The following is a 15,484-nucleotide window of genomic DNA, read 5'->3' on the forward strand; positions in this document are numbered from 1 at the left end:
GATTGGGCAGTCAAATCTCATGTTATTCAAGTAAAAGTAATTGCCTTAGAATTTGTCAGGAGCTGAACTCTAGAATGTATGTCCATATAAAAAATGGATGTATAAATGCCTTATACGAGATTTGCTAAACATTGTTTTTACTCAATTTTGAATGTTCTGTTGATGAGGTAACCGAAATATACCACTATTATACTGAAATTCATTAATAAAGATCGAACATCTTAGAGAACATTTCTTCTGACAATATTTGTAACGTTAAAAATGAGGGAAAGAAAGATTTTAAAACATCAATGTTTTGTTTTATTTTCAGGCTCTTCTCCGTGGTGCCCTGTGCCAACAAAGCGCAGTGATTTTGATCTGCATGGCGATCGACCGATATATGTGTATGCTCCATCCTGTCCGATACCACAAACATTCCAGCAAGAAGGTAAGTAGAGCTCAACCCAGGAATTTCATTATTCTCTCGAAACAGTTGGCAGAACTATAGAGAATAAAAACCCTTCACGGAAGTTGGCACCATTGAGTGTTTTTTCTATCTTGGTGGTTACTAGAAAGAAAAACAAACGAATCAAAATAAATAAAAAGGATAAAGCCAAATTGACCACATACATGACGTTGAGGTCAAATTACTTTTGCAATTAGCAGCTTCCAGAGAACATTAAAATAGGAACTGTAAAACCATAAATCTCCCACAGCGGATGTCCAACCTTTTTTTATGATTTAGTGCGGACAAAAGAGGAGCTTGAAACAATATTATTCCTTTTTTCTCTTTCTCTCTCGAATTTCACTATATTTTTTGTTGTAAAAAAAGTTATACAAGATAGAGCGCTTATGAAAACATAAATATTGAAAATTTATGGATGTATTTGTGTTTGCTGAATACATGCACAATTTCTTCCGGCGTTAGGATTTTTTTTAAAAGACAAACACAAATTATCTTTTAAAAAAAGGTTAAAAACTCAAGAAGTTAACAAATAAGTCTTGTATATAACGAAATAAATCGAAGTCTTTTGTTCTCTCATTGCAGTTTTATCGAAAAAAGAAAGAAACTGAAGAAACGAAAACATATTTCAAAAACTTACAAAAGCCTTAACCATAGTAGAAAGCATTGTTTGCGGCTTACGATTTTCTGATTTTCTTTCGGGGTGGGCTTTGCTAACTTTATTCCTAGAAATGTGAAAATTCTATAAGATATTTCATTTACTTTAAAATAGTCAATAAAATTTCGTAGGGGATTAAGCCCGGAGTCCCCGTTAAATACGCCACTGTCTCGCGGTAAACAGATGAGTTTAAACATAGTAATCAAATACTAAGTTAATACTAAGTTATAAATGTTTAGGATTCTGTGTGGTGTTTAGATCTTGGACGTTTTATTGATATCTTGTTGGAAGTAACATATAATCCCATGTAGAGGCTTCGTTTTTACCATATAAGACCATAAAAAAGGACGCGGGATGAACTCTACTACATGGAAACTAATCTACTATATATGCACTGCCGGTCAAAAGTTTCTGGATAGGCGCTTCAACTTACATTTTTATGAACTAATCAATTTATATTCGATAGGGAAAGCCACCAATTCAAAATATTTTGTTTGTTTAAGTCTATAATGTCCCAGGAGGATAATAGACGTTTCTCGTTTTTCTAACATGTTTACATGTAGTAAAAAAGAAAGATTATTGAATTATTGTAAAGTCGGCGATTATTTTAATTAAAAATAGCGTGATCAGGGTCATGCAATAACTTTGCCTGATCGAAGTACGGTTAAACGTTAGCAGTTAATTCCTTTTTATAGTTACCTCTGGAATATAATTCCTTGATATACAGTCCTTATCAGACATAAATAATGTCAGGAGTTTACATTATTAGTGAACAATATTATAAGATACAATACAGTGACGTTTTGAACCGTGTTTGTGTGGATGTTTTTGCCTCTTCTGAGGGTTTGTTGCCATTATTGTTAGAAATCACGCACAGAAGTAAGATCTTAAGTGAAGAGGAACACGTTGAAATCATTGCGCGTCATAATGTTGGCTTTTCTATTCGTCAAAATACCTTTCAAACTGAAATAAACTCCATCTACTTTTGGTGACTCCATCAAGCGTTTTCAGCGAAGACGAAAGAACGTAGACAAAAATCGAACTGGAAGGTCCCGTATTGTGTCACGCACGAAAGATCATATTATTGTATTGTTTAGAAAAAGAAATTTGAAACTAACTGCAGCGGAACTCCAATCAGAATTTAATCATAGTCTCCCTACGAACATTTCAGTTATTACTTTGAATAGACATTTGAGAGTAGCTGCACTCTGGGTAATAGTTGCTGTGTAGAAACAGTTAATAGTTCAGTGGAAACAAATAACAGAGGCTCTAATCGACCCTGAAGAACAAAAATTGGACAACAAAGCAGTAGAAACGTGTATTGTGGACTGATGAGAAAAGTTTCAAGTTTTTGGACAACGACACCGAGTTTATGTTCTAAGATCTGTTACAGAAAAAATGCGTCCACTCTATGTAACCCCGATTATCAAACATGGAGGAGGTTCTGTGATACTTTCGAGGTGTTTCGCAAATTCTGGAGTTGGTTGCATTCACAGAATACAAGGAAATCTGGAAAAAATGGTTATTATTCCATTTTAAGCAGCCATAACATTCCCTCAGGATTTGATTTGATTGGTCATAGAATCACTTTTCTGCACGATACTGATCCGAAGAACACGTCAAAACTTTGGTCTAATTGTTTTAAGAAGAAATAAGCTAAAGGAGATATTTGTATCATGGAATGGCCTCCCGAGTCTCGAGATCTTAACCCTATTGAATTTCTCTGGGAATAGCTTGGCAGAAGTGTACGAAAAGACTGTCTAACATCTACTGATGATGTTTTTGATATTCTGCAGAACACCTGGAATAATAATTCGGATGAAAATCTTCAGAAACTTGGAAGCCGCATGTCCCGATTGGTAAAACGAGTGATAACGGCGAAGGTAGGTTTCTTTGACGAGAAGAACATTTAAAGAATTTGCCAATTTTCGTTGTTGGATGACGTTATTATATTATTCTGATGTTATAACTATCATTGTGTTTCTAAACTACTAAGTATCCTGTCCAAAATTGCATCGTATTGCAAGCCTAATTTAATATTTCCCTGTTTTTATCGGGTGTTGCAAAATAAGTGTTACAACTCTTGGGAGATGACTCCTGCCACTGAGACAAGAAAAAAGTTCTCTTGAACTTTCGGCTATCGGACATATTCTACAAGCTGCCGAAAGCGTGGGAAAATGACTTTCGGACGCCAATAGTTCGGAAACTATCCAACGTAAAGAGGGCGGGTAAAAGTCATTTTCCCACGCTTTCGGCAGCTTGTAGATTATGTCCGATAGCCGAAAGTTCAAGAGAACTTTTTTTCTTGTCTCAGTGGCAGGAGTCACCTCCCAAGAGTTGTAACACTTATTTTGCAACACCCGATATATATATATATATATATAATTCCATAATTATTAGTGTTTTTGAATTATCATCTTCACATTTATTTGTCTATCTTTGAAGATAATTTAAACTCTGAAACGAAGAAAATTTCGTACTTTTTTCACATCTGTTTGTTTTCATGAGTGGAATCACAATCATACGCGACGACTACGTGGGTGCCCCGGGACTTCAGCACCCACACAACTATTCTTGTGGATGCACCGCCCACACAAGATTTTTGTTTGATGGAAACAAAATAAAATAAATATTTCTTACTTATTATCAAAAACTAACAAGCAATTAGAACATTGAGATGGAAGTTAAAATTTCTAACCTCTAAACATAATTGTATGTTGCAAAAATGTGTTTGTGTATAGGCAACCAAATAATATACTTAAGTTAATCATTTTGTAGTTTATATTCACAACAAAATTCTTACACAGTTCTTTCTGCAGTACCATTAAACTTATTTGCTTTTCTGAATAATTTTTCATTTTAATTTGTATGAATTTGGTATTTTCTTTTAGTAATGTGTTGACAATAGCATGCCTCTTGCAATCATTGTGCATCATGCAAGTTGTTTTAAAGTATACACTTAATGTTAGGATTACATATGTTGAGAATATTCAATATAGTAACTTGACATTGAACCCGGGTCTGAACCCGTTTCTCTTGCGTTTAAGTCAGGCGTGTTACTGACTGAGCTAGAGAAGCCTCAAATTATCTTTATAGTATCTTTATATCTTTATCACAGCACAGCCTTTTATAACAATGTTCATAAACGATTTTAACCAAAAGGAAATCAATCAAAAAAATATCTAGACTCCGTAACACGTCTCGCCATTGATATGCAAACACATAATTAACTAAATATCTAATTTTATGGCCTAGAGCCTATTCACAAAAGCTCTCCACTGACTTCTATCCTTGGCCAACTGGATCCAGTTTCTTACTGAGGTCGTGCCAAGTTATCAGTCCTTGTCCGAGGCTTCTGAGAATATTCCTGAGTGGTTTTTTTTTTTTTTTTTTTTTTTTTTTACAGAATGAGGTTGTTAGCGTTACCCAAACCCTCAAGCTGGAGGGCCACTCCTTGTCATCTGTCCGCGACTGCTTACTCAGTATATTCGCAGCTAATCTCTATATCTAGAGGCTTTCTCCTCGATCCGCAAAATGAGAACGCACCTGCCGTGGTGACAAGAACCCACGTTACAGCCACATAAATTTTGGAAAGTCGACGCCGTTGATCACAATCATATTCAAAATGTTATAATAATACGAGTTTTGAAACACCATACACACGATTCAAAACCTGCCCCAAAGTTTGGTAAAGGATAAGGTATGGTATGCTACAGATTTTTCCTCACAAAATGTAGTTAACTCAAGTTATATTAAACGTGTTCACTTGCTCTGATCTTCTTTCAAAGTCTTCAGTACTTAAAGAATCATTTGAAATGAAACGATATCTTTCAGTTTAATGTCCCATGAATATGGTCTTTATGCTATGGGAGAAGGACGATTAAAACAAATGAATTGGATGACGGAAGGATTGGTGGAATGAAATTGTGGAAGGAAAAGGGAGTATCCAGATAAACAGCCTATAGTTAGCTATTATGTCTGCTCTATAATGGTCAATAGTGAAACCAGAAGTGATTGATTTCTACTACTTCCAGCTTGAATATCACCTGCATCAACTAATTTGATTCCTAATTTTTGACCTTGTATATCCTTGCCAAAATTGATGGTGATTCAATTAGTTCTTGAGATATATTGTCTCACATACGGACGAACGAACATATGGATAGAGAGGATAAATATTTAAAGGAATTTTAGTATATATATATATATATATATACTAAAATTCCTTTAAATATTTATCCTGTCTATCCATATGTTCGTTCTTCCGTATGTGAGACAATATATCTCACGTATATATGTATGTGTATATATATATATATATATATATATATATATATATATATATATATATATATATATATATATATATATATATATATATATATATACAGGGTTTTAATGAACTATACCGACAAACTGTAAGAGATGATTCCTTCCATCAAAATAAGGGGAAAAGTTCATATGGGCCTGTGGGGAAAAGTGCATAGTTTCAGAGCTAGGGATGTCCAAAATCGAGAAAAAGACAAATTTCGAGAGACCCTATTTCGAATTCGATAGACTGTGGATGGTGGTCCTTATGAGCGTATAGGAAGTCACGCATACACAATCCAAAAATGCATATTTCATTAATGTTCAACGGGTGTAAAGAGTATTACTTGCAGGATGAAATTCCCAGATATGTCATCAGCCGAATTTTGAGATATGCTCCGACTTTATGATTGGTCCAAAATGGGTAAACGATAAGTCTTGAAAGCAGTGAGCACGGAATACTTTGGTGCGACGTCGGAAGTGTTAAGAATCGTCAGCGTCAGCAACACGGTTTCTTGTACTAGGAAAAACGCATGCTGAGATGTTTTCTTTCAAGCTTATAAGTGGAGAAAACGTGAATTACACCATGACTAAATGCATTGCGTCATACGTTACTCCGAACGCAAAAAACATGGAGCTGCCGGTTCTTAACACTTCTGACTCCCCTCCGAAGCATTGGATGTTCATAGTTGCCATGGCTTACTTCGTGCCTATTTTGGACTCTCCTCGAAATCAGGGTATATCTGAAAATTCTATTGAGAGCATGTCTGAGAGTTACACCCTATAGGGAATACCCCGTACTCTTACTGAAAATTGATGAAATATGCATTTTGGATTGTGTATGCGTAGCTTCCTTTACGCTGATAAGAACCACCATCCACAGTTTCTGGAATTCGAAATAGAGCCTGTTGAAATTTAGCATTTTCACGATTTTGGACAGCCCTAGCTCTGAAACTATGCACTTTTCGTCATAAGTACACTCATGTACAAAATTATAGTCGCATATCTATAAATACGATTATTTGGAATATAATTTGATAACGAATTCGCCCGGTATTTCTTATAATATTGGTATGTGTATAATCGGCAAAGACATGTATGTGGCAAATTTTATGTCAAAAGAGCAGCAAATAAGAACAATAAAACGAAAATGAAACTTTCTTGTCCATTTAGCAACATTGTGTTTTACTTATTCTAATTTTCGTATTTATAATTCTTTTCTTATGGAATTTACCACAAATATACATTTCTCGATTATACACATAGTATCAGTATTAAAAGTACCCTGAAAAATCATTATCAAATTATATTCTTACAAGAAGACAGTTATAGATATGTGACAATCATTTTGGACAAGAGTGTACATATGAATTTTTTCTCTTATTTTGATGTGAGAAATCACCTCTTACAGTTTGTCGGTATAGTTTATTAACACCCTATATATATATATATATATATATATATATATATATATATATATATACTAGGCGCCTCAAAAGTCCCATGACATAGGGTAACTCTGAACTAATAAAAAAAGGACTAGGATTTCCGTGTGGATACATCGTATTTACGCGGGCGCGCTCCTTAAGTAATGTAATTTCATGTATAAAAGTACAGCAGGTGGGAACACCATCCCAAGTCTGGAGTTCGGCGTCGAACTAGACTCGTTGTGATTGGATAATTTTATTCACATGATTGATTTCGTGTTAAAACTATTACTCTCGTAAGGTAGGGAGTCACAGATTTAGAAAGAACCTAGAGGGAACACTCGTAGGAAGGTAGTAACAACATTATATACCTAAGTTATCACCGTCGGAATGGGTATGACGTTAATTCTAGATTTGAAATGGTGGTCCCACAATACAAAATTTTCGCTGGACGGTGGTGTAGACAGTGGTGTAGATCGTACTACTGATGAAACAACATTACTTAATGTGATGACGCGCGTAACCTGGTAAAAACAACATTTACATACCGACTGGATTATGCATTTTTGTCCGTGTGTTATTATCAGAGTTACAACAAAAAGTAAGAGAAAAAAACATCTCCAAATATGATGTTTTCAATCTAAAGTTAAGGATTTTTTTTTAATCGGACGAGCCTTTTAGGCTGTACACTCTTTATGTGTCCAATGTTAAATGAAAATGGAACGTTGCCATTTACCTGGACCCACAACATAAATGAATGAAGTTATTGTCTTTTATGTTAACATGTCGACGGCCAGCCCCCAATTCAAATAATAACTTCATTCACTTATGTTGTGGGTCCAGGTAAATGGCAACGTTCCATTTTCATTTAACATTGGGCGAATAAAGACTGTACAGCTCAAACAACTCGTCCAATTAAAAAAAAAAAGTCCTTTAGTTTAGATTGAAAACATCACATTTGGAGACGTTTTTCCCCTTATATTTTATTGTAACTCTGATAATAACAGAGTTGCCCTTGTCAGGGGATTTTTTAGATACCCTGTATATCTTTTATATATATATATATATATATATATATATATATATATATATATATATATATATATATATATATATATATATATATATATATATATATATGTGTGTGTGTGTGTGTGTGTGTGTGTGTGCGACATAGGAGTAGAATTTAAGTTTGCAACTTGAAATATAAACCCTCAATTGAGGTTATGAAGAAAAAAGAATGAGTAGTTCACAATAGATGAGCAGTAGAACATTGACTCTCAGTGTGATGGATCACTGATCTATCCCAGGGATTTTCTCGGATTCTCCACATTTTCCCTACCAACTTTATCCCGCTAGGTTTTTCTCTTGTCAATTGTTTGCGTTACTCACTCCACGCTTTTAGCCTGAAGGGCACGACTGTGGACAATGTTTTCAAGTTTTTATTTTATTTAATTTTTTTTAATAATTATATTTTCCGTTTATATTTCTCTATACTAGGAAAATACGTTTGACCCATTACAAGCAGCTCAAGAGTTAATATTACATTATAACAACTATTTTACAGAATAACTCGTAGAAACAGCGTTGTAAATCTAAATAGAGAAGAGACTGCATTCACACGTAAGTTAAATTTCATAGAAATGATGGTCTTCAACGTCGAGATGTCCCCTTGGGGGCCCTCACGCTAATTAAGAGCACTTGTATGCTGTTGTACGTACGTTCAAAGGACTGGCAGAAGAGCTTCTCAGTGTTTTGTATCTCAAATAACAACAGTCTGTGTCTATTACATCTGAAGAGAGCATCTCTCGGAGTCATTCAGCAGCAAAGCAACAACTTATCTACCTCAAAATGTTAGCTTTCACTCTTTGAATATGAAGCATACAGTTTAAACTCTGGGATATGTTACTTAAAATGAAATTAATTGTATATCATAAACAGACATCTTTTAATAACAAAGTGATTTTAGTAACTCTTACAGCAACTGTATTTTGCTCACGAAGTTTCAGTAGCAAAACTCTACAATTTGAAAGAAGCTACATGAAACACATTTATATACAAAGAGTGTTCAAAAAGTTTTGCATAGTGGTCTCTATTTTCTTTGTTTGTTGCAGGAGGAGAATTAAATTTTTTGTAAACATACTTGGAACATTTAGCTATACACTGAGTCTACTCAGTCTATCCTCCATCAGCTGTGTCGCATCTGGTCCAACGTTCTTTCCATTATATAAATGCACTTCCGTAAAATTCTGGGGATTGACTTTTACACCATCGCTTGACACAGGAAATAAGGTCTTTCTCACTATCAAATGTTTTACCGTGCAGGTGGGCCTCCAGACGTGTTTTGCTCTCAGGTTCGGACAAAGACGACCATGTTTCAACCTGGGTAATGACACCGCCAAAACACTGTTTCCACTCTTCAGTAAAAGTCGTCATGAGACCCTCGCACACATCCTTCCTCATGTTTTTCATTTCTCTTGTCAATAATCTAGGCACACAACGTGCACAGATTTTACTGTACCCTACTGACTGTTCCACTGATACCTCACTACCTAATGACTAACCAGCAAGCTGTCGCTTCATTACACATCTGTCATTTTGGATGATTTGATTAATGGTCTCCTTATTCACATCACTCACTACCGTCGATGGTCTACCGCATCGTGGATTGTCCAGTAGAAGGAAATCACCTTCTTTAAACCTCTCCAAACACTGCTGGTTACTGCTGTGATCCAATGTGTCCTCCCCATAAACAGGGAGCAACTTCCTGTGAATCGATGTGGCAGAGTCATCGCCAGTCTTGAAGAGGAACTCCATCACCGACCGTTGTCGCAACTTGACATCTACTTCACGGTCCATTATGACTCACCAGTAAATAAAAGAAAATACTTTTATATACTAACTTACAGCTAAATGTTCCATGTATGTTCACAAAAAAAAAATCATTCTCCACCTGCAACAAATAAAAAAAAATTAGAGATCACTGTGCAAAACTTTTTGAACACCCTTTGTACAAAAGCTGGGAGATTTTCGGTGGGGGCCCCCGTTACTTTTTGGTAGACGACTCACCTCTAGTGAGAGTTGTAACTGGTCGATCCCAGGCCATGTAAATTTATGGTGGATAGCATCGTATCTGTGGGCTTTCTATGAGACTCTCCGGTTTCCTCCCAACGCTCACATTACTAAGGGGTCGTTTACATATTACGTAACGCGGTAAGGGGAATTGAGGTGTACGGCCTTGACAAGGTTGAAGGAGGGGTTTTACGCCCTCGTTACGGAACACATATTTTTACGTAATTTTAATTTTCGTTCTCAGGTTTATATGCAATCATTTAAACAAATGATTTTATCCTATTCTTTTCTTTTTTATGTAAATAAATTAGCTGAACCTGCGCTCTCTACACAACGCATAACGCATATATGAGCATGAGCAGTGATATATGATGTTCTTTGGACAAAACACTAAAAACAATAAAGATTCATCTTAGACTGGAAAAATGGTTATCCTTCGTTTTTCATTATCATTTGGCCATGGAAGATATACAACTCCTGTACACAACTATGTAGTATTGGAATGTATAACTCGTAGGATATGATGTTTTTTTTAAATTTTAACGGTTCCAGTGCATTTCTAAAAATGTAATAAATCAATAACAGCAATTCGTTTTAAATATTCAATTAGAACTCTACAATTTACTCAAAATTTGGAATCGATCAGTGAAAACAACACGTTTCTAGCACTTGTGGTTTTCGAGATCTCAGGATTGTCGAAAGGATTGGAGACAAACATATAAACCTAGCATTTTAATATGAAGACGAACTGAACCTGCGATCTCAACACAGCACATCATTCACACATTAGCATGAATCTCCTTGTCATTCCTCATAACATCTGTACATGTCCCTTTATAGACACGAGTGAAAGACGTCTTAATAAATATCGGAGATATCCTTGATAAATAAAGGAAAGATTTTTCGATTATTTTTTCAATGTCTCGCACCGCTGGCAAGATTTAAGCCTAGTTCCGGTTGGAGTTTCTAATTCATGTATGACCAGTGTTTTCTGCCTTCTTGCATGCAGTATGTAATAAGCAAATACATTATACACAATTAATTTTAATGTCAGTTATATATGGTATTCATTGGGCAAAACACTCCAAACAATAAAGAATCATCTTACGGTTGACTGAAGAAATGGTTATCCTTTGTTTTTCATTATCATTTGTCCACGAAAGAAACGCCCGAAAGATATGCAACCACTATACACAACTATGTGGTGTTGGAATGTAGAAAACGCAGGATATGATGCTTTATTAAAATGCTACAAAAGCTATAAAAACGCTTTTTTTTTTTGTTCGTCATCCCGTTTAACGGGTTGTGCCCTTTGTTCGGGTAATGTAGATCAATTGTTTCTATGAAAATGTAGGTGGTCTAAGGGTTGTCAGGTTTATTATTTCTTTATTCATCACATTAATATTAAACATACATGGATTGAAATGATTCCAAGAGAAATATATATAACACAAGCAGTAATAGGTTAATGGCTAGAAGTGAACAAGTAAAAAATGTAAGTAAAATACGTAGTAAGAACAAGTAAAATATGGTCTTGCATTCTATTTTAGATAGATCTTTCTGTTGATTTTTATATGGTCTAGGGGAGGTTCCAACACAGTATCTTCCTTCTACAATGTATAGTTTTCAACTATAATCTTGTAACATCTCCAACTACAAATCTACCGAGAGAACTGTGAACTAAACACGCCCTCAAATGTTCCAACGGATAAATTAATCATACATACAAATTCAAAACATTGGTATGAGTCTGCAAAACAAAACAATTTGACTTTATGAAACTTTACAATTATTTTATTTTCTATTTCAATATTTTTGCCATTAATACCATTAGTGCGGAAAAGCTTCTTTTACGAAACAGATTACTACAATATAGAAGAAACTGCAATAAGGACTACTATTGTTTAGTAACATAAAATGCTTGTTTGATCATGAAAATAAATGAGAATCAGATCGACCCTATTTCTTGGAATACACTGTGTGAGTTTGCTTGCAAATTTTCACATGGAAACTTCGTCCTATGGCGGCAACACTGACCACCGTACAGACCATTCGGCTGTACACAAGTGACTTATGGGTACCACACTGGACAGCCATTGAACCTCTTGTAAGAGCAAGGATGACGCAAATGGGAGATAATTGTTGAACACAAATCACGCCTACTACCACGCAATGTATTTATATCTCATTTTATAACATATCCTGTAAAGGTATATATTTACACTTTATAACACAACTACACTAATCCTACTTACAAGAATTTCCAGCGAATTGGCCACCCTTCTTAGTGTGTCATCACGTATTTCCCCACAGCATTATCATTGCAATCTGTTGTGAGTGTACGAAAATATCAAGGGGTGTCCATCATACGCGAAGTGACTATCGTCGGTCATCTTACTTTATATGACAAAAAGATACAATAAAATATTATAGAAATTGCCGAGCTTTTTAAGCTTTCGTAACTTCAACGAGTCAACTCTTGATGAAGCGTCTTATTTTTAGTATATTACAAGTACCAACTTGGAAAATTAAACAAAACTATAGTTAAAAACATTTCAGTAAGGAATTGCTTTTCAATTGATTGCTCGGAAAAATTATCATAATTCATTCGTCAATGTTTTATGCATTTTTCATCAACAATTTTTTTATTGTGTACTGCAATCATTACTTCTAGAGGTAAAACTAAATAAATTTTTAAAGGCATTTTTAGGAAGACAATAACTTTTGTTACAGCATGTAATTATCGTATCATAATAATTTTGCTTCATTTTAAAGTATATCCTACGTCAATATTAACTATTCAATACAGACCCACATAATATAACTAAATAATATTATTTTAAATATAGATTTCTTATAATTTTTAAAATCATTTCTCAACGTCTGCAGTATTAATTTAGCAATATTTGGTTCAAATCTCCAATCGTGGCACGAAATTTCTTCAGTAAGCTGTAACATGAAACTTCAAAAACATATCACAACTTTTCCTTGGGTTAAATTATTATTTATCTTTTACAATCGACTATAAAGTCATTGTATCCTGATGTAGTTGATTTTGCTATACATAGTTTTCTTCAAGAGACATTTTTTGGGGACTTTCAGTACGTTATTAGAATGGGTATGGAGAAAATGCAGTAATAACTTCGAATTATTGTTGTCCTCTAACATTAGACTTTATTTGATGCCCGGTTTACTTGTATGTGGTTAAAGTTTAACAACAGTAACATAGTCTAGTATATAATTATATAATTTTTATCCAATGTGTACACATTTAACTACTATTTTCAAATGCCTTTGCGTTTAATCACTGTTGAAAACGTTAAGACAAAGAAAAGAAATAGCATACATCGAATTCTTATTTTATTCTTAACCCTTCAAACTGGGAACCCGAATATACACTCCTCATTTACATGCCTATCCATTACATAGATGGGCATGCAGTGATGAAAATTTTCCGGAAAATTTTGAAACGGAAAGTTTTCCGATTCACAAGAACATACTCCACTTACTCCTACATCATTGTTTAGTCAAGATGTGAGCTGAAAAATTATCTTCTATGTTTTTCCGGAAAATTTTCCGTTCTTAACAAATATCAATGATCAAGTAACAATTCGTCAGTATTCATAATATCAATTGAATCCATATATAGAAATGTTAAAAAGTGAAAGATCGTTTAAAGAATCTGAAAATTTTCATTGCTTAAACAATTTTCAGTACTAGGAACAAGTGAAACAATTTTTCATGAATCGAATGAATAAGTGGAGTATGTTTTTATGAATCGGAAAATATTCATGACTTTTAATAAATTGAAATTTTAGATAATAGAATGGGATATTTGTACTCTACGAACTCGATGTATGTTCTCTGCACTTTGCATACACACACACACAGAGAGAGAGAGAGAGAGAGAGAGAGAGAGAATAGTTGAATTGAGTTGATTTTGAGTTTAACATCCGTTTCAACAGCGAGACTATATAAAACGGTACCAACTGATTAACGTGAAATCCGAACTATATGAGCTCCGGCTGGGAATCGAAGCCAGGTTTCCCATGCCAAAGGTGCGTATGCTAACCGCTTAGCAACGAAGGAGCTCGCAGAGCAAGAGAAAGAGAGAGAAACACTGTAAAATTTTATTTCCCAACTTGAAATTGAAAATTTTCCGGTTCCCGAAAGCTAATTGGAAAATTATAATTTGTTGCTGATTAACTTTCCTTTACTGAAATTCAATTTTGTAGCTCTATGTGCAGTTAAATATAGTGGAAAATTTTCCACCTAACATCACTTTGCATAATATCCAAAATTGTCAGGCCTATGAAAAGTGTTTTCCACTTGTTTCTACATCGTGATGAAAATTTTCCGATCTATGAAAATTCCTCTCACTTGTTTCTACAGAGCAATAAAACTTTCCGATTCACAAAAAAAGTTGTTTTACTTCTTGCTTCAAAATGATGAAAACTTTCCGACTCATAAAAAAGTTCTTCAATTTTTCCATATAAGGCAGAAAATATTTCGATTCATGAAAAATTGTTTAAATTGTTCCTACATAGTACTGAAAATTGTCTGAGCCATGAAAATTTTCAGATTCTTTAAACGATCTTTCACTTTTTAACATTTCTATACATGAATTCAATCAATTTCATGATTGCTGAGGAATTGTTACTTGATTACTGATATTTTTTAGAACGGAAAATTTTCCAGAAAAGTATAGCGGAAAATTTTCCACCTCACATCACTATGGGCATGCAGTCGCTAAAAGCAGAGTCAAAAAAAAATCGGCATTGCTATGCCATCTACAATGGGGTTTTCTTTATACTTTAAATATAAGCAATAAAAGTCTTACAGTAGGTAATTATTTAAATACCAATAGCAGTGTAGGAAAGTAGGAGTTAATATGACCACCTTCGTCCATCTCGATGGGCTCACAAATGGTCAAAATTTAAAATCGACAAATTTTTACGACTGCTTTACACAAATAATACTGTTCCTACAATAGACGCCGCCGACTTTTAAGTTCTTCAACGGGTGTTCAGGTTTCGGTACTTTTTTTTTGTAGATCCAATAGACCAATGGTCATAAAATCTTCCTGAGAGGCGAGAAATAAAATGAACCGTGAAATCACTTTTAAATTGCAAAGGCAAATTAACATATATATATATATATATATATATATATATATATATATATATATATATATATATATATATATATATATATATATATATATATATATATATTAAGTTTGTTAGCACGATTTCCTAAACTTTCTGTTGAACAAAATTCCTAAACATTATGATTTTATTTGTGAATTTCAAACGTCTTTGGCTGAAATAAGGGGACAGAAAATGATTAAAATAATAATGATTACAGTCAAACCTTTCGAATATTTGAGAATAATTGAAGAAAAAAAAAAGAAAATGAATCAACTGTCTTGTAACTTACGTAAAGCATTTTACACTTTTCAAAATATAAATTAACAACATCAAACACCAAGTTCTTAAAAAAATAATTATACAAAATTACACTTGCAGAGTATTATTACCATTTCATGAAGTTCTTCTCGGGCAATCAGCCAGGTGA

At 34.1% G+C, this 15,484-nt stretch overlaps 1 protein-coding gene across 1 annotated transcript in view; it reads left to right on the forward strand.

Annotated features, from left to right (window-relative positions):
- LOC145691507 (trace amine-associated receptor 8c) overlaps positions 1–15,484 on the forward strand; it is a 435,100-nt gene that overhangs the window by 208,132 nt on the left and 211,484 nt on the right. The window contains exon 4 of the mRNA XM_081766917.1: positions 311–427. Coding sequence (XP_081623043.1) covers positions 311–427 — 117 coding nt within the window. The remainder of the gene's footprint in view (positions 1–310; positions 428–15,484) is intronic.

Source organism: Thermobia domestica, chromosome 1 (assembly GCF_964235325.1).
Source record: "Thermobia domestica chromosome 1, izTheDome1.hap1.1, whole genome shotgun sequence".
Classification (NCBI taxonomy): domain Eukaryota; kingdom Metazoa; phylum Arthropoda; class Insecta; order Zygentoma; family Lepismatidae; genus Thermobia; species Thermobia domestica.